The following is a 21402-nucleotide window of genomic DNA, read 5'->3' on the forward strand; positions in this document are numbered from 1 at the left end:
ATTTCATTGGCTAATCTTCATTTAGAAATACGTTATTGGTTAATATAAATTACGTCATCTTCTATTTCGAGACGTTCAAAAATAGATTTCAGTGTGTTTTATCAATGGATGCTTTTAACAATACAATAATTCACAAAGGTTGGTTTGGTTTTAGTTTCTGATATAACGGGAAAAAATATGTAATGGCATATTGCATCTGACCTTACCATGACTCACTTTTATTGAGCTTCCAATTTTAACGAGTGTATGAGCTCAACTTCAGAACAAAAGAAAAAAAGTTGTTTTTGTGGATTTATTATTTACAGACATAATATTCACGTTAAATTGGCTGCCAGCCAGTGGTCTAATTTAAAGTAGGTCTGTCCATGTTGTTACGGTTTTAGTATGTTGTTGATGCCAATTCCCCCTGAGGCTGATCTGAAATTTGGAAAATTAGAGCTGCTAGGTGCCCTGGAAATTGCACTTAACATATTATGAAACAACATTTATAAGCTTAGGACCAACTCACCATGGTTGGGTGAAAAATAGAGCTGATAGGAGGTGCTCGGAAAGTGCACTTATACATTAATATATGAAACAAAATATATTATAAGTCTCTCAGACCAGCCCTATGGTTGGGGTGAAGCTAAAGAACATTTTGAAAAAAAAAAGAGTTGCTAGGTCCCCGGAAATGGACTTTATTATACTCGAAATATGAAACAAAATATCATTATCATGGTTGGGGCTGAGCTATTTGAATAGATAGAGCTGAATTATAAGTTTACAGAACCGCCATGGTTGGGGTGAAGCTAATAAAATTGTGAAAAATAGTTGTATACTGTAGGTCCCCGGATATTGGACTTAATATTACTCGAAATATGAAACAAAATAAATAAGTCTCCAGAACCAGCCCACCATGGTTGGGGCTGAGCTAAGAAAATTATATAAAAAAATGAGCTGTTAGATCTCCAGAAAATGCACATATAGGGCCTACTTCGAAATATGAAACGAAATTATAAGTTTACATAATACAGGACTAGCCTAACCATGGTTGGGATGGAGCAAAGGAAAAATAGAGCTGTTAGGTCCTCGGAAAATTGCACCTATTATACTTCGAAATATGAAACGAAATTATAAGTCTTCAGGACTAGCCTAACCATGGTTGGGGTGTGGAGCTAAAACAAATTTTGATAAATAGAGTTGTAATTTCCTCGAAATATGCACTTATTATATTTCTAAATATGAAACGAAATTATAAGTCTACAGGACTAGCCTACCCAATAGGTGGAGCAAAGGAAATTTTGAAAAATAGAGCTGTTAGGTCCTCGGAATATTCACTTATTATACTTCGAAATATGAAACGATAAGTCATCCTGGACCAGCTCTGGTTGGGGCTGAAAATTTTGAAAACTAGAGCTGCAGGTCTTCAAAAATTTCACTAAGACAGGAAACATCAGTGCGGATCTATGATTTTAAAATAAGGGTTCCCATAGCCTAAAATGGTAGGGTCTAGGTCTGAACTGAAGAACCTAATGTCCCATTATCATTTGCATTGTAAATTTCGAAAGAGGGGTGGGAGAGAGAGAGAGATTGGAGCATACCGTTTATCTACTTAGAGATGGATTCAATGAAAAAAAAGTCAAATGCTGCTTCGTTTCTTCTTTCTTCTAAAAGAAACAGGGTTTCTGTCAAGATGCTGCATTACAGAAATGGAAAAAAAAAACGGAGATTGTCAAAGATTAAGTGTAACCTTTTCCTACACAGGGAAGAGCAATTAGAGTAATTTCACTCTTCCCTGACCATAACCAAGCCAAATACAGAATATAACAAGAAATATTTCTTACAAAAAACGCTCCTCGACATTTTAAAATTAATCATTGTTCTTTCTTCAGATATTATGATTCATTATTAAAAAGATGTCCTTTAATCGCAAAAATACATACAAATCAAAGATAGTTCTTTTATTATGATTCACATGGCCATTTAAAAATGATCAATTTTGAACTTTAATGTGCTGTGTGTGTGTGTGACCTCAACCTGTTGGCATGCAACTGAATACCTTCTAGAGACAACGTGACTTCACGAAAATTCTTCCCAGTCTGTTGATTCGCGTCAACCAATCAAAGGGCGAGAATCCAAAATCGTTTAACCGTGAGCCCTCGTAGACTCTCTTTTCCCAGACGTTTTTTGGGTCCAGCAGCTGGGATCTATACATTATAGTCGAGTTTACAAAGTCGCAAAACTGTCGGCCTTAGATACTATAACTGCTGCTTGCTTTAGCTTATGAGTGAGTAGTTCTCATGGGACGTAGGCGCGGCTAGAGCAGCAGCGTGAAAAAGAAGTTGAACATATATCGTGGCGCTCAGCTGTGGAATTAACCTAAACTAGATTTAATTCGTCACTATGACGAATTATAGGTTATATGCATTGATTAAAATAAAGATAACTGATTTGTAAAAAATATATTGATTGATTGATTTTCTCAGAATCTTTAATTATTTATAATATATGCTAGGATCTTGCTAACGCAAATACAATAGCCGGTATCGCAATCCGATCAAAGATCCCTCTGCGTATAATGTCATAAACCACATTTGTTACATAATAATAAAGACATAAGTTTCTTTTTATCTAGATTTCATTATAAATCATGTGTATAATCTATACACTAAGAAATAAAATTGAACAAACAATACAAATAATAATAAAAAATCTTATTTCGTGCTAGTGAAGATATGATTACAAACGTGATTTCATTAAATCGCGCGTAGACCGCGTAATTTATGATTGCGCACCGTGAAAACATAACCACATCGATTCCTGGCCATAAGGAATATACTCTGAAAAATTGACTTAGCTAGATGAAACTGTTGCCAAGATAATTCACGGACAAAATAGTGCTAAGGAAAGAATAAATAAATAAATAAATAAATAAATAAATAAATAAAGATCCTGACAGAATCAAGAGGTTATATGCATATCATGCATATAACCTAATAATAATTTGAACAATTCAAATATACCTTTAAAATATTTAAAGACAATGTGGATGTTCGAAAACAAATTTGTCCTTGTGTTATGTTTGTTTGTTTCTTAAGGCATTCATCAAACATAACATAAATGTATATAATAAAGACATTCATTTTCAAAGATTTGATTGATGAGTAAACTTCCATTATATTACAACATTGACATAACATTAATAACGCTAAATGGGCGGGTAGGTGTTACGTGTACAAGCCATTTTGGACGACAAGTACGTCAGAGGTTGATTGTTTATCACTGGTTATTAATTAAACTTTATCGGATTTATCACAGAAGTCCAGAAGTTCAGCCTCAGATATAAAAGGCTTAAACGTAGGCCTATTTGTATTATTACTATCCTGAATATCTTTCAAAATGTCGTTCCTAGTGTTATACCTGTTCTGTCTAACTTTCACTGCAATTATCGCAGACGATGAACCAACATTCATATATCCAGATACGTTTAATGATGCAGAAAGGGACTCGTTTTACTATGGAACTTTTCCAGAGGATTTCGTATGGAGCACTGCTACAGCATCGTATCAAATAGAAGGGGCGTGGAATGTGGATGGAAAGGGGCCAAGTATTTGGGACACATTCACTCACGAGCCTGGGAATATTGACAACGCGCACAACGGTGACGACGCCTGCGACAGCTACCATAAGTATCAGGATGATGTAAATGCCATGAAAGCTCTGGGCCTGAAGTATTATCGTTTTTCAATATCATGGTCGAGGGTCCTACCAAACGGGACCATAGATCACATCAATCAACCAGGTATAGATTACTACAACAATTTGATAGACGCCTTAAAAGAAGCCGACATCAGTCCAATGGTGACGTTATACCATTGGGATCTTCCACAAGCTCTTCAAGATAAAGGAGGTTGGAAGAACGATGAAATAATAGAGCATTTTGCAGATTACTCAAGACTTTGCTTTGAAACGTTTGGTGATCGTGTTGGGTTCTGGATAACCTTCAATGAACCGTGGGTGTTCACCGTCATGGGACACGAGTATGGCTCCATGGCACCAGGCCTTATGGAGCCTGGAACCACTCCATACATTGTAGCTCATAATTTATTGAGGTCTCATGCCAAAGCGTATCATATTTACGATGATTCCTATCGAGCAACACAGAAAGGACAGATTGGTATTACGTTAAACTCAGATTATTACCAGGCCTCTGATGTCGATGACCCAGATACGGTGGAAGCGGCTGAAAGAGCCCAGCAGTTTGTGATGGGATGGTTTGCCAATCCCGTATACTACGGAGACTACCCAGACGTTATGAAAACAACGATTGCTGAAAAAAGTGAAAAGCAAGGATTCAATGCATCACGCCTTCCGGAATTTACAGAGGCAGAAAAGTTGTCTCTGGCGGGTTCGTCAGACTTCTTTGGTTTTAACTGCTACACCACAAGCTACGCACGACCTATAACAAACCCGGCAAACCCATTGGTACCACCTTCGTGGTCAACTGACCAAGACGTCTTTAGCTGGAAGAGTCCGGATTGGCCGACGTCTGGTTCTGACTGGTTACGTCCAGTGCCATGGGGTGCTCGACGTCTTCTTAACTGGATCAAGAAAAAGTACGGTAACCCTGTGATATACATTACTGAGAATGGCATTTCTACCAACGATACGTTTAATGTGAATGACCAAATAAGGATCGATTATTACAGCGCATATTTAAGTGAAGTATTAAAAGGTATCGTAATCATCATGTTGTATTTCACAATAACATTCTCAACACTTAATCAGTTGAGACCCAAGATATGGTGGCCGACGTCACTCTCATATCCAAATCCATGATTTTGAAATACGGAAGTCCTTAAGACCTAGCATTTTGCTTAATTCAAACTAATGTCCGGTCTTCTGCAATGATGTATTTATTGACCACTTGGGTTGGCTTTTAGGTTGGAGAAATCACGAACCAAGTTTCTTTTAAGGACAAACGAGAAGCGTTCGAAAAAGCCTAAAATCTGTGAATTGCAGTAACAACCAAATTAAAATTTACATTTTTTCTTTTTCTTAGCGATTGAACTAGATGAAGTGAACGTCAAGGGATACACTGCTTGGTCTTTGATGGACAATTTTGAATGGGCACGTGGATACACGGAGCGATTCGGTCTTCACTACGTCGACTTCAACAGTCAAGAGAAGACCCGGGTTCCAAAGGACTCGGCTACATTCTACGCTAAGGTTATCGCAGATAATGGGTTTCCAGCATCTGGATCACAGTCAGCCCTAGTTAACGGCGGAGTGAAAGTTTTAGTGTTGGCTGTTGCTTTTGTTTTTGGAATGAAGTAACTGACACGGCCTGGAAATGGTTTGTTTGCTGTCAACATTTAAATGAAAGGGGTGGGCAAAAAATGTGGTGATGTGTTATGACAAAAGTATTTTAGAAAAAAAAAGGAAAATCAGTTAAGAAATTTGCTTAATTAATTCCATATAAACAGAATTTCCTTATCAACTAGTGAAAAGGGGATATCTGGCAGATGTTGAGAGATATGTTTTAATATAAAGAATCTATCTTATCACTAAAATAATATTTACTTTTAATTATTTGAACTATTTGCTAAACATAGATAACATATTGATATTGTCTTTAATGTCTAATCAATGGCCGTATATTCGTTAAGTTAACTTGAAAAAAACTGACAATTTACAAAACTTTAAAACTGTCATTGCTGGGTTTTAATGGCCCACTGGACACGTCCAATGATTATGATGTCCCATAAATTATTAATACGATTAGCTTGTATCAGATAACTCTCTTCAGTGGCATAACGCAGAGGCCTGGGGCCCCTGGTTTAGGAAACATAAGTGGCCCTCCAACGCTGGAGGCCTCAGGTTTTTAGCCTTTTTCGACATATTTTAATGCCTGTTTTTTCATCTGGGCACTGCTAAGGGGGCCCTATAAGCTCCGGGGCTACTGGGTTTAGCCAGTGAGCACTCATAGCCGTTACACCACTGTCCTGAATGATTTTTGTTTAGGTAACCAACATTATACCACTACTATCAAATCAAACTATTAAACTTATTCTATAAATATTAACTTGTTTCATGTTGTGTTATATCAGGTTTATTTTCCAACCAGTTTTTATATTACAGTAGAATCCCTAATAAGGGGACACTTTCCCTTGAAATGAACGAGGTGCAATATATGTTTTTTATACTTAAGGAAAACCTTTTTTCAGGGGACACCCCTTTTAAGGGGACACTTTGTTTGGCCTCGAGGCTTATTGCCAATAGCGAATTCAATCACAATAGGCAACAATCCATTTATAAGCTTTGTTTGCACACAGATACACAACATTGCAGACCAAAATGCATGCCAATGTCAACAGGCTATGGATAAACATACAATTCTCTACTTAGAGTCTTTTATATTATTATATTACATAGCCGCGCTGATGGAAATATATCATTCCCTGAGGGGATATCAAATCTTATATTTCACCTCTAAGCAGGCAATATCTGTATAATATCGACTGTGGGAGTGATTTGTTTTGTCTTGAAAAACACCATTGACACTAGACAAGGACTCTGGGTCTGTTAAGAAATATCCAAACCACCAAGCCACAATGCCACTTGTTGTATTCTTGAATGTACACTTTTAAAAGTATCGATAGACCAACATCTTGTCGCATCAATCATCGAATTACATCCCTAAACTCTTCTCTTTCAGAGTTCTTTATATCCAGCCAAACATGTTAGCAATCTTTCATGGACTCACTGGAGTGCTATTAGTATACATAAACACATATACAACTACCCATTTGTAATTATTATGTATACCATTTTTCTTTGTTTTTGTGTTGCAACATTTGCTCAATCTTGCCATTTACAAATAATATAACAAAAGTATGCTGTACTTTGTTATGACTTGGATAGCTTCCTTTCGACAGATGTTCGGTAAAAAGCAAAAATCTTCTGAGATGCCAACTTGGATGCAGCTAAACATGTGTTGTACTGCAAATAGAAACATTTTTTTTTAATGTCATCTAAACCATATTCAAACTGGTCTTGAAAAATGGTAAACTTAATCATGATGATAAATGTACCATAAACCATGGGTACTTTGAACATTGATTGTATTAGATTCGACAAATACTAATAGTACTGTACTATGTACATATTCTCCGCAGCGTGGTGTCGGAGCTCAGCATCCTGTTGTTAGATTGCCTTGGTTTTACTGAAACCGCAGTGAGATCTACTGGGCAAGCACTGGTACCTGTTGGGCTTGGATTATATAACCCTGGAGAAATTGTAGCCAGCATTTTCTGGTTCAACTCGGTTGTGACTATGACCTAATTAGGTCCAGTGTGATCAAGGCTTAAACTCTATGGCACACATGGTTTTGCGAGGCACACAGCAAAACTTATTTTAACTTTCACTGCTCTAAACACAATTTAATGGTCAGGGGTGTACGTATTATTAGGATAGGAACATTGAGCACAATTTTAATATATTAAAATGATTACCTGTTCAATGGAGCATGACCCTGATAATGACGTCGTAATAATATTTTGTTTGCGGCTTTCAAAAGCACATGTCATGACTGAAGCTGCATCCTACGAAGAAAATGAAATTAATTGATAAAACTGCTTAACAATAAAAAAGAAAAATGTATTCCCGGGTAATTTAAAGGTGGGAAATGCCGAAATAACTAGTCCCACCTTGCATTGTTTATCCGTCGGATCTAGGATGACTGTGCCTTCCTTGTCAAGAGCGGATGTGATGGAGCAAATGAGATACTTCATTGGTACACCAGCATCCATTAGAGCTAAACATGCTGCATTTATACAACAAGACAGGAGCTGACAGCAATATTAAGAAAGCTTAACAAATGTAAATTATTAGAAGTGTTTTTAACAAAGATTTATCCAAATCATTCCAATCCACTTTCTCACTTCGAAATGAGAGACAGTAAAGCTCTGTCTACACTATCAAACTAGTTTGACAACAAAAGTGTGATGTGCCCAAATATGGTAGTGATATGACATCATCATGTCCATATATGGGCACATCACATTTGTTGTCACATAAAGTTGTATAGTGTAGACAGAGCTTAATGATGGATAAGCAACCTGTTCTCAGCCAGGCAAGATGCTTTTCTATCATTGCTTCATCCTTCCGACAAGACACTACTGCAAAACTCCTAATAGATTAGTTGTCCTAAAGCTCTGTCTACACCATCAAACTTTATCTCACAACAAAATGTGATGTGCCCATATATGGACATGATGATGCCACATCACTTTCATATATATGGGCACATCACACCTTTTTTTTTTGTCAAACTACTTTGATAGCGTAGACAGAGCTTAAGACACTAATTGTTCGAAGATGGAAGTAATTGTTTAAAGAAGGAAAATCTGTTCTAAGGGGGTAGTTGTCATGAGGTGGGAGCAAATGTCAAAGAAGATAGTAATTGGTGTCCTAATGGGTTATACTCTGTCTACACTATCAGATTAGTGTGATGTGCCCAAATATGGTAGTGATATGCTTAAATATGGTAGTAATATGACATAATCATATCCATATATGGGCACATCACATTTTTTTTGTCACATAAAGTTTGACAGTGTAGACAGCGCTTTAGTTTTCTCAAGAGAGTAGTAGTTGTAAAGAGGGTAATTGGTCAAAGAATAATTCTTTGTGGGTAGTTGCAAATGGCCTTAAAGGATACTGAACCAGAGTCTTTGATGACTTGAACGACAATCAGAATAGATGTTCTTGGATGCAGAGCTGATAGGATGGCAGCAGCACAGGAGTTCTGTATCAATCGTTCTTGAGATTTCTCATAAACACCTGAAGCAAAAGGATCATATATAAATACTAATTATCAGGGCTGTAGTCACAGTTGAATTAAGCAAGGGAGAGGGGTAGAAGTGTAGTGGTTATGTAACTGTCAAAGACTTGAGGTCGTATAATTTATATTTACATTACATTCTTTAGATACATTTTGATTTCAAAGAATTTTACTTTTGTATCTTTCCAAATGTACAATACAATATAGTGTACATCTTGATACTGTCGAGAGACTCATAAATAATTTATTATGTGATAGGATTATTAATCAAATAAACAATGGGCCTGTCATGTTGAAAAGTGGTATATGTTGAATAATTGTGCTATGGCCCTGTTTTGCTGCATACTATTCAATTCAATTCAAAAGACATTTATTTTCATCCAAAAGACAATACATTTAAAAAAACTGTAATGCCAGATCGAGATTATTGGAAAAAAGGTAATGGACGAAGGCAGAATCGCAAAAAGATGAAAATCTTGTGGCGGAATTGCCACGAGAAATTAATAATATAAAAAATATAAAAAAGAACAATAAAAAAAATAAATAAAAATAAAGATTATACCAGTAGATAAAAGTTGAACAAGTAAAAATGAATACAATATGTTACTGAGTATCGGGAGCCTATATTAGAAGTAGAAACATACCAGGTAAGCCAGTTTTAGGTTTGAAGACAACCTCCACTGTGGCTTTATCAATTATTTCTTTATTTTGTCTAACATCTCCTGGACCATACACTGCAACCAGAACAGTTGTGTCACCTGAAAATTAATGATCATCAGAATTTAGAATTAGTTTACAAACGTGGGAAGAAAAAATGATTAGTATAGTACAGTATGTACTGACCAGTATTTGACTGGGCCTACTACTCTAGACTGTAATGTACTACTACTGTACTATAAATACAGATTTTTCTCAATATATTTTAAAATATTGCCATGGCATAACATACAGTAACAGTGGTTGGTTCTACTTCTATTCTAGTATATTAGTAAAACAATTGGATATGTCTTGCATGTTAAACTAGGCTGTGGAATTTCAACTAGACTAATCTACCATAGCTACTTTAATTTAACACCTATTTTACCTAGGCCTAAGTTGCAAAAACCTAAACTGCCTGGTGCCTAGGTAGGCTATATCACTTCCCTCATCATTGTATTGGGGGAGCCTTAACTCAGCTGCCGACTGACTGACTGAGTGAGAGTGAGACTGATCAGAGAGGTAGGCCTAGCTAGGCCTAGCTAACTATGTATTATTTATGTTATTCTAACATATTTTAACGTGTAGACCTTGATTAAAAGTTGCTGATCCATCTGGCCGAGTTAATCCACCTATTTCTGAGCCAAATGATCTTAGTTCACATTGTTCTTGCTGCATTTTTGTGTTTTCTATTTCTGTCAACATCAATCAAATGTGCGACACATGGGTTTTCACCAGAGGTCAACTGAGACTACCCAAGCTACTAAAATATTTCTAAAGTTTTCTATAAAATTTTGTATTAGTAATAAAAATAGAATATACTTATCATCATCATCATCATCATTGTTAAATTGTTGCAAATAATATGAAATGTGCGTACTTAATTAATTTCAAACCTACCTAAGCAGAATTATTAAATACTTATATAAAATTTAGTAGGATAGGTGGTACTTTCTCGTGGCACTTTTTGGCTAATGTCGACGTTTTCACCGTCTTTTTTTCTAATCTGGAAGACAATATTACACATTACCTGATAATATTTAAATTTTTAAAATACGGAATATTGTAGGTTGAAGTATGGATGTTCCGCCACAGTTCAGGAATCGTAAGTGTATGTTTCGGTCCAATGAAATACTTCAGTGTCGCATGGATGGTTGATGTGTCCTCCTGTCGTCGATCCTAGCCTGCCTACCACCACTGTGTACCTCTGTGTGATGTTAATTGGAGCATGTTCACCGGCGACCTTGACGTAGTTCATACGAACTAGAAAGAGGCCTAGCTTAGTTGTTTTGATTTTATGATTTACGCTAGTAGAATATTATTTAACTGTTGTTTTTATTTCTATATTATTAGATTTCATATTATATATTTATTTCGCATTATAAATTATACATTTTTATAGCCTATTAAATTTAGACATTTTAATTTTCCAATAATTGCTGCATCACAGTTTATATTGCGTTAGCATCATTATTGTAAAAAATAGATTTAAAAAAAAAATATTGCACCCAAAAAAGTAAAAACCTATGTACAACCATTGAATGTTTAATTTTTGTAACAATTTGTTATTTGATTGATGTATGTATTAATATGTTTTTAAAATAGATTATTTACCATTTATACTGTATGACTTAAAAAAGTATAATATTTCCATTCCCCCTTAATTTACACAAACTTATGGTAAATTCCAATATACAGTACAATACAAGTACAATCCCGCCCCATAATTGTTGCCAAATTTGTATTCCCCTTGAGTTTAAAACTGGTTTTAAAAAATTAAATAGAAATTTATAATTAACTTCGAAATACTTATGGTAATTAATATTATGTAATATTTCAGCTCACCAAGGTCAGGGTCATCAGCGAAAAAGTCAAAAGCAAAACATGAACAAGGGTCCAACCCCTCTGTTTGATGACACCAGCACAATGTCCGACCCTCAGCAGCAGCAGTACATGGGTGGGCAGTATGCGTATGGGCCACCCCAACCAGGATTCCCAGGTCAGCAGTATATGAATGACCCAATGGCAAACATGGCCGTGCAGTATGGAGCATCACTTGCTGGTCAAGGGAAGGATGTTTTGGAGAAAAAAGTTAGTATATACAATTGGTGTATTTAATTGGGAACTTTACTGTTTGAGCCTGCATCAGAGGGGGAACAAGCTATGATCCACACTATTTACACTCTCCACAATGCTTCAATTGAAGGAGAAGGAGGGGTATGGGAGCGGGGGTTGCTCTAAAGTTCTACACTAAAGTTATCTACACTTGACAAAAAGAGTGTGATTTGCCCAAATATGGACACATCACATTTTTTTTCTCTTCATCTGCCCATCAGCCTTCTCCAATAATATTAATAATTTTCTTTTTTCTTCTTAAAAGCTTTCTTGCACCTTCAATCGTCCTATTGTCTTTTCTTCTTTTGAATGTATAATTTATTTCACTTTCTTACAGATTGATAGGATTATGTCAGTCTCCAAGATGAAGTACTACTTTGCTGTAGACACAAGCTACGTTGTTAGGAAATTGGGACTGTTATTATTTCCCTATACTAATACAGTAAGTCATTTACATACTGTGTAAACAGTCACCTACAGCTGTAATATTATGATCACACCTTCATTTCTATTATGTAGTATTTACTTACCTAACTAAAGCTCAGTCCACACTATCAAACTAGTTTGACAAAAAAGTGTGATGTGCCCAAATATGGTAGTGATATGACATCATCATGCCCATTATAGGCACATCACATTTTTTTGTCACTTAAAGTTTAATAGTGTAGCTTCAGTCCAAATCTTCTTTACTCTTTTAAACATTCCTTGTCACTCCATATATCTTCAAAGAATACTATTTTTCCATTGATGTTTTGATTCACAGAATTGGACAGTAAATTACCAATCAGATGAACCAGTTGCCCCACGATATGAATTAAATGCCCCTGATCTATACATACCAACCATGGCGTTTGTTACATACTTGCTCCTAGCTGGAGTGGCCCTTGGTAGACAGGACCGGTAAGTTGATTTGGCCACTACAACTTGCCCACTTCAACTTGCCCTCTTCAACTTGCCCTATGCATAGAGATATTATAGTCTATAATTATTATCTCTATGCCCTATGACATAAATACCCCAATACAATTTAATATCATGGATTGCCTTAATATAACATTAAGGTAGAACCCCTATTAAGGGGACACCTTAGGAACCCAACATAACAAAGTGTCCCCTTAATAGGGGTATTCCCATTATTATTTCCCATTTTGTTATTGAAACATATATTTTTAAATGAAAAATATAGTATTGTTAATGAAAAAATATTATTGACCCTTGTCTATTTCATATGAAAGCTAAATAGGGGTATCCCAAAGGAGACGTTCTATTGCAATTAAATATAAACAGTTTCTGTACTCTCATGAATATTCATTATATGTTAATTTTGTGTTGCCAGGTTCACGCCAGAATTGCTTGGAATGCAAGCAAGTTCTGCATTAGTTTGGTTAGTAATTGAAATCATAGCTGTTCTCTTCACCCTCTACGTCATGAATATTAACTCAGCTTTGAAATCGTTAGACCTCCTTGCATTTTGCGGATACAAATATGTTGGGTAAGTTTTTTAGGAATTTGTTGTCAACAATTATGGAGTATAGAATTTTACAGATAATAAAATAAACGCAGTGGCTACATGCAATGTACATGCTATATCTACGCCTATTGAGACATTCGGGGCTCCTGCCCTTGAAACCTAAAAAAAAAAAACATCCCTCTAGAAAATATGGGTATAGATATAGCCTGTGGATTGTATCTACTCCTAGGCATAGATGCAGTCAATTTGTTAAATAAATGACAACATTGCTTGATAGAAGTACCATAACCAATGTTATTCTAGCCATAAGTGAATTCACTGTCCTCAACCCTGTTCACAAGATATACCGGATTTTTTGTAGTAGTTTTCTTTGTCATGAGAAAAATCCTGACAGGATTTGAACACAGGATCATGGGATCGGGTAGCTAGGCATCTATTATTTAAGCTCTGTCTACACTATCAAACTAGTTTGACAAAAAAAGTGTGATGTGCCCAGATATGATAGTGATATGATATCATCGTGTCCATATATGGACAGAGCTTTAGTTACAACACCATTCAAAAAACGCATTAAATTAATAACATTTTGGTCTTTCTAGGATGATTTTAGCAATTCTTGGAGGCCTTTTCTTTGCCAGTGGAGGTTACTACGTAACTCTTATATACTGCAGTGCTTCTTTAGTCTACTTTCTAGTAAGTGCAATAATATATTCTATGTACCTTTTAAAGACCGGTTAAGTTGGTGTAGCATGGTCACAAACATGTTATAGTGCTGTTAGTGGTAGACTTGGTAAGCGAAGGACCCATCATATTCATAAAGTAATGCTTGGTTGTGTACAACATGTAATTCCTAAAAAGTTAAGAATGTTTGGACATTTCTAGAGTAATGCTAGACATAAATTATTTAAAGCAAGTAACAGTCTAAGGTGATTGGTCATCAAAATAAAACCATTGTAATACTATCAAACATTTTTATGAGATTTTTATAAGTATCCAAAAATTTGATAATTACAAAAACAAACTTGACATTAGGTTATGTTTAGCACTTCATTTTACACTTTTCAAGTCCTCCTCCTGGATTCACCACTGACTAAACTATACTGTACTTCAATTAATATTATATTCTTGGTTCTTTTTGCAGATAAGAAACTTAAAAATGTTCATTCTTGGTGAATCGGACAATGAAAACTTTGGACATGGCAGTAAAAGACGAATATACATTCTATTATTTATTACAACATTACAACCCATCTTTATGTACTGGCTTACATACCATCTATCGTGATTCATTGAGGGCAGCAAACACAGAACACTTTTTTTACGATCAACATAATTAGGCTTATCCAAATGGTACAACTATCCACTATTAAGTAGTTTGAGGGCAGCAAATGTTTAGACCATAAATATATTATTTTACAAAAATAATTTATTATTTATCCCAGCTATTTTGCACCTCTTTTTCTAACCTCTTCTATCACAAATTTAGCTGTAGTGTTAGATATAATAAATAGTTTTGTTTTGAAACACTAACAAAATTGTAAAAAATAAGTCTTGAAATTTATTAGAAAAAGGAAAATAGAATGACTGCCAAAACGTTTAATCTAATTTAATGAGAATTTTTAAGTTGTATTTCTTACAAATTAAAAGGAGGATTTTAGAAAGAAGAGAAATTTATGTATATAAATTGATTTGAAACAAGTTGTATTTGACGTATGAGAATGCTGTTTTGCCATTCTATGGTGCTATTGTTGTTATTCCTGTATTATATTATACTGTATTTAGGGCTTAAAATGGTTTAACCCGTTTTGATATTGACAGAGATGCTGTATAATGTATGTGTATAACCATGGACCTATAAGTTAAATGGTATACCATGGACCTATAAAAAACCTAATGTATGGGTCCATGGGTATACTGTAATCATATATTGATAATATCAATGGATATTTATTTAATTATTCCTACCGTATTCCAACCCGACTTAAAATGGTTGACCCGCCTCTATTTTGGTATTGTTAGATAGGGCCTACTATATAATGGATGTGTAGAATTATCAACCTATAAATTAAATGGTGTAATTATATCAATCATATCAATGGGTATTAAAACATAACCATGCACTGTGCAGTATATTCCTATAATATTTGTCTAAAGCTCTGTCCACACTATCAAACTAGTTTGACAAAAAAAGTGTGATGTGCCCAAATATGGTAGTGATATGCTTAAATATGGTAGTGATATAACATCATCATGTCCATATATGGGCACATCACATTTTTTTGTCGCATTGATAGTGTAGACAGAGCTTTATTTGAAAGCCCAACTGGTATGTATGATGGTAAAACCTTGTGTAAATGATAAATGATTCAGCAGATTTATAATTCTCCAAATGTATCTCAACTATCAATAATTTAACATTTACTTAGGGTAACATTATTCTACAATGTAAAGTACTTTTTATTATTTATGCTGTAAAATAAGTACAGAATTTAGTTGTTTGTAAATCTGGTATTCAAAATAAACTTCATAATTTAGAATCTAATGTAAAACTAAAAGTATAGCATAAATTAGTGAGTAGAATAGAGACATAGTGAAATAAATAGTAATAGTAAGATTTTTGTATGTATTAGATAAATAATGGTCACATATTTTGCCATAGTAATAATTTACTAAAAGCCCCAATAAGCTGTCCGTATCACATCCCTCTTTCTGTTGTTATATGCATTTTTGTGTATAGTGAGTAATGTAAAAAATTGCATGATGCAATTTAACTATATAGTCTGCATCTAAGCTCTAATTTAAAATTTAAATATTTAATCCCTGATGTACTCCAATATTATTTTTCTTAGTTCTCAAATTTATATACCTGTATATGATATCAGTAAAATGGTAAATAAACTTTTGCCCACAAATATACCATACTGTAGGATGTTTCTTCATTCAATGTATCACTCGGTATTTCAAACTTGCAGATGTAACACATTTTCAATATCAGTAATTCTAATTGAAAAAGAATATTCGATAATAATTCATTCATTATAGGCCTCCTACAAATTCAAATTCAAAATTTATTAACATTCACCTTAACATTAAGGTATGATTAAGCAACAACATTTACAAAAATAAAAGATATAAAAGAAAAAGCGATACAGTACTTTTGTTTAAAAAAAATATAAAAATAATAGAGGGCGGCAGACATTGTTTAGCAAATATCGGAAATGTAATCGCGGGTACACAATAAACAATTGCTGTACAAAAAATAAACAAAATTACAGCATGATGCCTACCAGTTGGGAAAGGCAAGAAAACTCGGTAGTTAATACAGTATCTAAAAAGTGCACATGTACGTGTCTATGGAGAAAACATGTAACACACAATATAAATACAATTAAAGTTGCGACAGTTTTCAGGTAGGTTTTTACCAGACATTGATTGATAAACCTAGGCCTATTAAGTCTCACTTTTGACGAAGCTTCGTAGTTTGTTGGCGGAGATTAGCCGTGGACAAAGCTGATTTCATGGGTGTAGGTGTGGGGCTAGGCCTAGGTATTTAATAAATTATATAAAATGTTCATTTTATCATCGTAACCAACATAACCTGAGAATTGATAGACCTACTACTAGAGAGATGCATGCCCTAGACTTAGTTAGGCGTCCTTCAGATTGAATGTTATGAAGAAGGTCTCTTCTTCTACTGAGTCACATTTTAACTGGTTAAAACTTATATTATAACTATTGATAAAAAAAAAAATTATCACCTTCTTCAATATAGACGTTTTTCTTTCCAGAGACAAACAGGCAAGTTTAATAATTGGTTGCGAGGATGGGGTACTTCGAATTTACAGCCTTCCATCTGAAACTGACAAATCTCAAGACACGTTAGAGGTCAGCACTTTTCCACTAGTCGAATTTGTTTGCGCAAATCAAAAGCATCAGCTTATACATTTCCATCTTCCAAATCTCTCTCTGCGGCGAATTCTATTCCTTGAGTTTTTAGCTAAATTGGTAGTTCAAATTGTTTCTACTTTTTTTTTCAAAGCGACAATTTGCGCAACCAATCAGAGCTCGGGAAATGGGCTATGGCACGGTTATGAGCACTCATGAAAGCTCAGCAGACACGCGATAAACATGAAAATCGCAGCTATTCTCTCTTGCAGTGGAAAGGGTAGCGCAATTTTTTTCTCTGCAAAATCCTTGGATTCCCGCGAATAAATTAGTCTAGTGGAAAATTGGCTTAATAATATATCACCTTTTTATAAATAATCTATACAATAAATTATTTGTCCTGTCACTCTTAAGGACACGGAATCATCACAGAGTAAACATAGGCCTATATCTTTTAATATTATTTGCAAAAAACCCTTATAATAGTATGATGGTATAGGTCAAAACACAACTGCGCTGATTACTGACTGCAACATTATAGGATTATGTATCCAGATGTGTTTGATCCAAAGGCTTTGTGCATTAAGCGCTATATAAGATCGGCATATTATTATGTTTCTGTCGCTAACAATTTTCTCAATAGATAAAGCTCAATCTGGAAACTAAAGGCGGCCCAATCCAGTCACTGATGGCTTTTGATGTCTCAAAACTTGGCTCGACTGATCTAATTTCGGCCGACTCACGGGGGATGGTGACTATATTTTGTAACGGGCAGATCTCAGCTAGAAAAAGCCTATCAAAAGATTCAGTCAGCTGCCTACAAGTTGACCACGATGCTAGTGAGTATCAAAATTGTATTTAAGCAACACACACCACTCGATTACGCAGCTGTTGAGTCAAAAAGTACACATATTACCATTAAGTTTGTGTCTCATCTAAGAAGAGCATAACACATTATCAGTGGTAGATGTCCTTTAAGTATTTTCTTTTTTTCTTTCCTACAGCTGGGAACTTTACCATAATTGCCAGTGATGGGTCAGGTGTTATACATGGTTTTATGCCCTACAAACACCTGTGGAAAGTTAGACTTGCAGATACAGCCATTCAAAAGGTTATTAATTTTGTTACCTTTTGTTGCTTTAAAAGCACCTCACTGTAATAAGAGCTGCATTTGAATACGTGCTGCATTTGAATAAAGCGCTGCTTTTGAAGAAGCGCTGCATTTCAATAAGCACTGCTTTTGAATAAGCGCTGCATTTGAATAAAGCGCTGCATTTAAATAAGCGCTGCTTTTGAATAAGCGCTTCTTTTGAATAAGTGCTGAATTTCAATAAGCGCTGCTTTTGAATAAGCGCTGCATTTTAATAAGTGCTGCTTTTGAATAAAGCGCTGCATTTGAATAAGCTCTGCAGTTATTTACAAAGATCGAATACAAACTCCATTCAAATAAGCGCTTCAAATAAGTCTATTTTTTTAGCATTGAAGGGTTAAATGTTACTTTTTCTAAAATTAAATTTCTTCAACATAATGTACAACCCTTGACTTTGCTTTTATAGACTATTCCCCAGTTACCCCGCATAAAGTGTCTCCTAGCAACGAGTTTGATTGGCGCCTCGGGTCAAGAGTCAACTTACGTAATAGCAGCAGATGATTGTAAGAATCTGCACTTCCTGCAGCAAGGCATTGTGGTTGTGACCCTTACATGTCAATCTGTCATCACAGCTGTAAGTTTTTTTTATGTATGCAGAATAAAGAAATTCCTATTTAATGACGGTTACACCTAAACCAGGGACAATTCTAGGCAAATAGTAGTACTTTCCATGGATGTATTATTCCCTAAAACATAAAAAAAAGATTAATTAAATCAGACTTTGAATAGGTTATTTTGTAGTTTTATAAAGTTAATCACTTATATGGTGTACATCTAATGGTCCTAATAATCATCTCTTAATAGACCAACTATTTGTTTGTTTATTCAAGATGTGTAAAGGGTATTTTGTTCCTACTGAAGAATTAGAATTGGCAACTACAGGACCAGAAGCGCCCTCACAGGTTGCCCTGGCTGCTGAGGATGGCTCTGTATACATAATGTGTAATTTCCAGGTACGTTTATATATGTATAACTGATGCATGATGGGAAATATAACATGGCATTAAAGTTTGGTGATTACCTACAAAATCCCATGCTCCTGGGTTGAATTCCTGTCTAAAGCTCTGTCTACACTATCAAACTTTGTGCGACAAAAAAATGTGATGTGCCCATATATGGATGATGTCATATCACTACCATATTTAGGTACAGTATATCACCACCATATTTGGGCATCACATTTTTTGTCAAACTAGTTTGATAGTGTAGACAGAGCTTAAGACCTCTTGCGTGTATGTTCTTTGTTATGAAAGTATTTCGAAAATGACATTTTAATATTTTTTTAATTGGTGTAGATTTATTTTGATGAGTATGTAAATGTAAAGTTACCAATCAGACAGCTGGGTACATTACCAGAGAGTAACAGCAGCAACGTTCAAAGTTTACTGTGTACTGGCAATTTCAACCATCTAGTGGTCTACCACGATAAAAAGGTGAGTTAGAGGAATAACAGAAACTGATGTCTTGTGGAATTGTTACAGGGTGGGATTTCCTTTTTTTTCAAAAAGAAGAAAAAATCCCCTACCCTTTTTTAGCTTTTAGATCCATTTATATAAATTCAAAAAATCTATGTTCTAGAGACAACAAACCCATATAGCACAGACACTATGATTTATTACCCAATTGTAGTTATTTGGGAGAATTTAATTTGCAACGACAAACTACATCATGTTAGTTTATTGTGTGCATGTAGAAATATTGTCTTCTCACCTTGACACAGGTTTGATGGTTTCTAGGTCCAGAAAACACATCGATTGAGTGACCTAGGATGGTCATCAGCCCTCGTAAATAGCTCCTTATTGAATCACCAGTCAAGAAATTATCCAAAATTTCTATTTTAAAAGAAACACAAAATCTCTGTTTAGTGCCTCAGTATCAATTGTGAAATATGATTTTTAAGAAAACATTTACAAATGACTTTTATATTTTATGTAATATTTTTTTTCAGTTGGTTGCAAAGTATGAGACAACAGACTGGGTTAGTTCATTCACAGTTGTTGAAGGAACTCAAGAGGGCAGTCACCAAGTAATCGTGGGATGTTGCAATAACACAGTGGAGGCCATCAAAATAGCTAGATGAGGACCAAGTCTTGTGTTGTTAATTTATTCAGTGATGTGAAGCTATGCAACTCTTGTTGGCTTAGCTAATAGCAGCGTAAGGGGCAATTTACACAGCGGTAACTCTAAATGATAAACGAACAATATAATCATGTTTTTCTTTCGGTTGAATGGAAACCCACTCAGGATAAAGATTCTACGTGGGACAATCTAAGCTGTTTCCTCTTAACGCTCGTCTGTGTAAATTGGCCTGTAGCTTACAGGCTTACAGTAGCTTGCTACACCTAAGTGGAGCAGCCAGCACCATATACCATAATCCTATACAGTATATATACATATGTACTAAGGAAAGTCCTACTACTGTATATACTAAAAAATATTTTTGATATCATACATAGTGTATCGATTGCATATTTTCGAAAAACAGCAGAGGTCGATGTAATCTTTTTTTCTTGTAAACCTTATGAAATTGTTAGTTATAAATATGTTACTAGCAGGCCTGAACTTGATGTAAAAAGTTTAAAAAATGGATTGAAAACAATTATGGTTTTTCTAATTGTATACAAAATAAAATACTTACTTTCACACAACAAGCCCCATTGTTTTATCATGCTTTGGAACAAAGTCATATTAGACTAGTCTGTTGATTTACTATGATCAAGATTGGAAGCTAACATCAATCTACAGTCTTACAAAACAAAGTGCAACAGTACGTGAGCAATTAATAAGGAATATAGATAGTAATACTCAATTCGCACGTACAAATATCTTACTAAATTGTAACAAATTTTTACCTCCATATGAAATCCTAAACTATCTCCCAGTGCTAACCTCTGTGCTGGTCCTCAATGAACATAGACCGGTGGCCAGACGGTAACCTGCATCCAACAGTGTTGGTATTAGTATCAATGACTAAAAAATCATCTTTTATTTATTTTATTTTATTCCTTTCAGTAAAGACAATACAAACATAACATAAAACGTGAAAGTGGAGCACTATTCTCCACTTTTCTCCACTATTCTCTGTTGTGTCTTGCAGTCTTACAGCCACTTTATAACTGCATACTATTAATGCTGATCTGCAACTTCTTCTTCAATCCATCCTCTGGTGTAAATCCATTCTCTGTCATGTCTTGCAGACTTACGGCCACTTTATAACTACACACTGTTAACACCAATCTGCAACTTCTTGTTCCATCCATC

At 35.0% G+C, this 21402-nt stretch overlaps 4 protein-coding genes across 7 annotated transcripts in view; 3 read left to right on the forward strand and 1 right to left on the reverse strand.

Moving 5' to 3' along the window:
- Positions 1 to 3288: 3288 nt before the first annotated feature.
- On the forward strand, positions 3289 to 5373 carry LOC144852151 (cytosolic beta-glucosidase-like). Its single transcript, XM_078709897.1, has 2 exons — positions 3289 to 4714; positions 5042 to 5373. The coding sequence occupies exons 1-2, from the start codon at positions 3379 to 3381 to the stop codon at positions 5314 to 5316; spliced, it is 1611 nt and encodes a 536-aa protein (XP_078566023.1). The 5' UTR covers positions 3289 to 3378; the 3' UTR covers positions 5317 to 5373.
- Positions 5374 to 5504: 131 nt separating this feature from the next.
- LOC144852167 (exosome complex component RRP46-like) lies at positions 5505 to 10271 on the reverse strand. Its single transcript, XM_078709918.1, has 6 exons — positions 10111 to 10271; positions 9469 to 9582; positions 8702 to 8823; positions 7689 to 7829; positions 7494 to 7583; positions 5505 to 6981 (listed from the first exon to the last, which is right to left on the reverse strand). The coding sequence occupies exons 1-6, from the start codon at positions 10223 to 10225 to the stop codon at positions 6889 to 6891; spliced, it is 675 nt and encodes a 224-aa protein (XP_078566044.1). The 5' UTR covers positions 10226 to 10271; the 3' UTR covers positions 5505 to 6888.
- Positions 10272 to 10486: 215 nt separating this feature from the next.
- The window catches only part of LOC144852162 (protein YIF1B-A-like), a 238405-nt gene continuing 227489 nt past the window's right edge, over positions 10487 to 21402 (forward strand). Inside the window, exons 1-7 of one of the 4 annotated variants that reach the window (XR_013614266.1) lie at positions 10487 to 10625; positions 11361 to 11611; positions 11973 to 12077; positions 12399 to 12535; positions 12972 to 13127; positions 13706 to 13799; positions 14248 to 15296. Coding sequence is in view for 2 of the 4 variants with exons in the window: in XM_078709908.1 (XP_078566034.1) it covers positions 10598 to 10625; positions 11361 to 11611; positions 11973 to 12077; positions 12399 to 12535; positions 12972 to 13127; positions 13706 to 13799; positions 14248 to 14391 (915 nt within the window). In the remaining 2 variants the exon portion in view is untranslated. Of the gene's footprint in view, positions 10626 to 10647; positions 10831 to 11360; positions 11612 to 11972; positions 12078 to 12398; positions 12536 to 12971; positions 13128 to 13705; positions 13800 to 14247; positions 16017 to 21402 lie in introns of those variants that run through there. The other 3 variants (XR_013614267.1, XM_078709908.1, XM_078709910.1) reach the window with 3 other exon arrangements.
- On the forward strand, positions 16333 to 20792 carry LOC144852159 (uncharacterized). Its single transcript, XM_078709904.1, has 8 exons — positions 16333 to 16516; positions 16895 to 16991; positions 17635 to 17830; positions 17996 to 18102; positions 18548 to 18715; positions 18972 to 19094; positions 19437 to 19574; positions 20090 to 20792. The coding sequence occupies exons 1-8, from the start codon at positions 16383 to 16385 to the stop codon at positions 20219 to 20221; spliced, it is 1095 nt and encodes a 364-aa protein (XP_078566030.1). The 5' UTR covers positions 16333 to 16382; the 3' UTR covers positions 20222 to 20792.

This window comes from Antedon bifida, chromosome 9 (genome assembly GCF_963402885.1).
Source record: "Antedon bifida chromosome 9, ecAntBifi1.1, whole genome shotgun sequence".
NCBI classification, from domain to species: domain Eukaryota; kingdom Metazoa; phylum Echinodermata; class Crinoidea; order Comatulida; family Antedonidae; genus Antedon; species Antedon bifida.

Excerpts from the sequence above, each read along its gene's own strand:
- LOC144852151 (XM_078709897.1), top strand. The coding sequence starts at position 3,379 with ATGTCGTTCCTAGTGTTATACCTGTTCTGTCTAACTTTCACTGCAATT. Across the intron at positions 4,715-5,041 it reads TTTAAGTGAAGTATTAAAAG|CGATTGAACTAGATGAAGTG; the intron begins GTATCGTAATCA and ends TCTTTTTCTTAG.
- LOC144852167 (XM_078709918.1), bottom strand. The coding sequence starts at position 10,225 with ATGTTGACAGAAATAGAAAACACAAAAATGCAGCAAGAACAATGTGAA. Across the intron at positions 9,583-10,110 it reads ATCAGCAACTTTTAATCAAG|GTGACACAACTGTTCTGGTT; the intron begins GTCTACACGTTA and ends ATTAATTTTCAG. Across the intron at positions 7,830-8,701 it reads TCATCAAAGACTCTGGTTCA|CTCCTGTCTTGTTGTATAAA; the intron begins GTATCCTTTAAG and ends TATTGCTGTCAG.
- LOC144852159 (XM_078709904.1), top strand. The coding sequence starts at position 16,383 with ATGATGCCTACCAGTTGGGAAAGGCAAGAAAACTCGGTAGTTAATACA. Across the intron at positions 17,831-17,995 it reads ACAAGTTGACCACGATGCTA|CTGGGAACTTTACCATAATT; the intron begins GTGAGTATCAAA and ends TCTTTCCTACAG. Across the intron at positions 19,095-19,436 it reads ACATAATGTGTAATTTCCAG|ATTTATTTTGATGAGTATGT; the intron begins GTACGTTTATAT and ends TAATTGGTGTAG.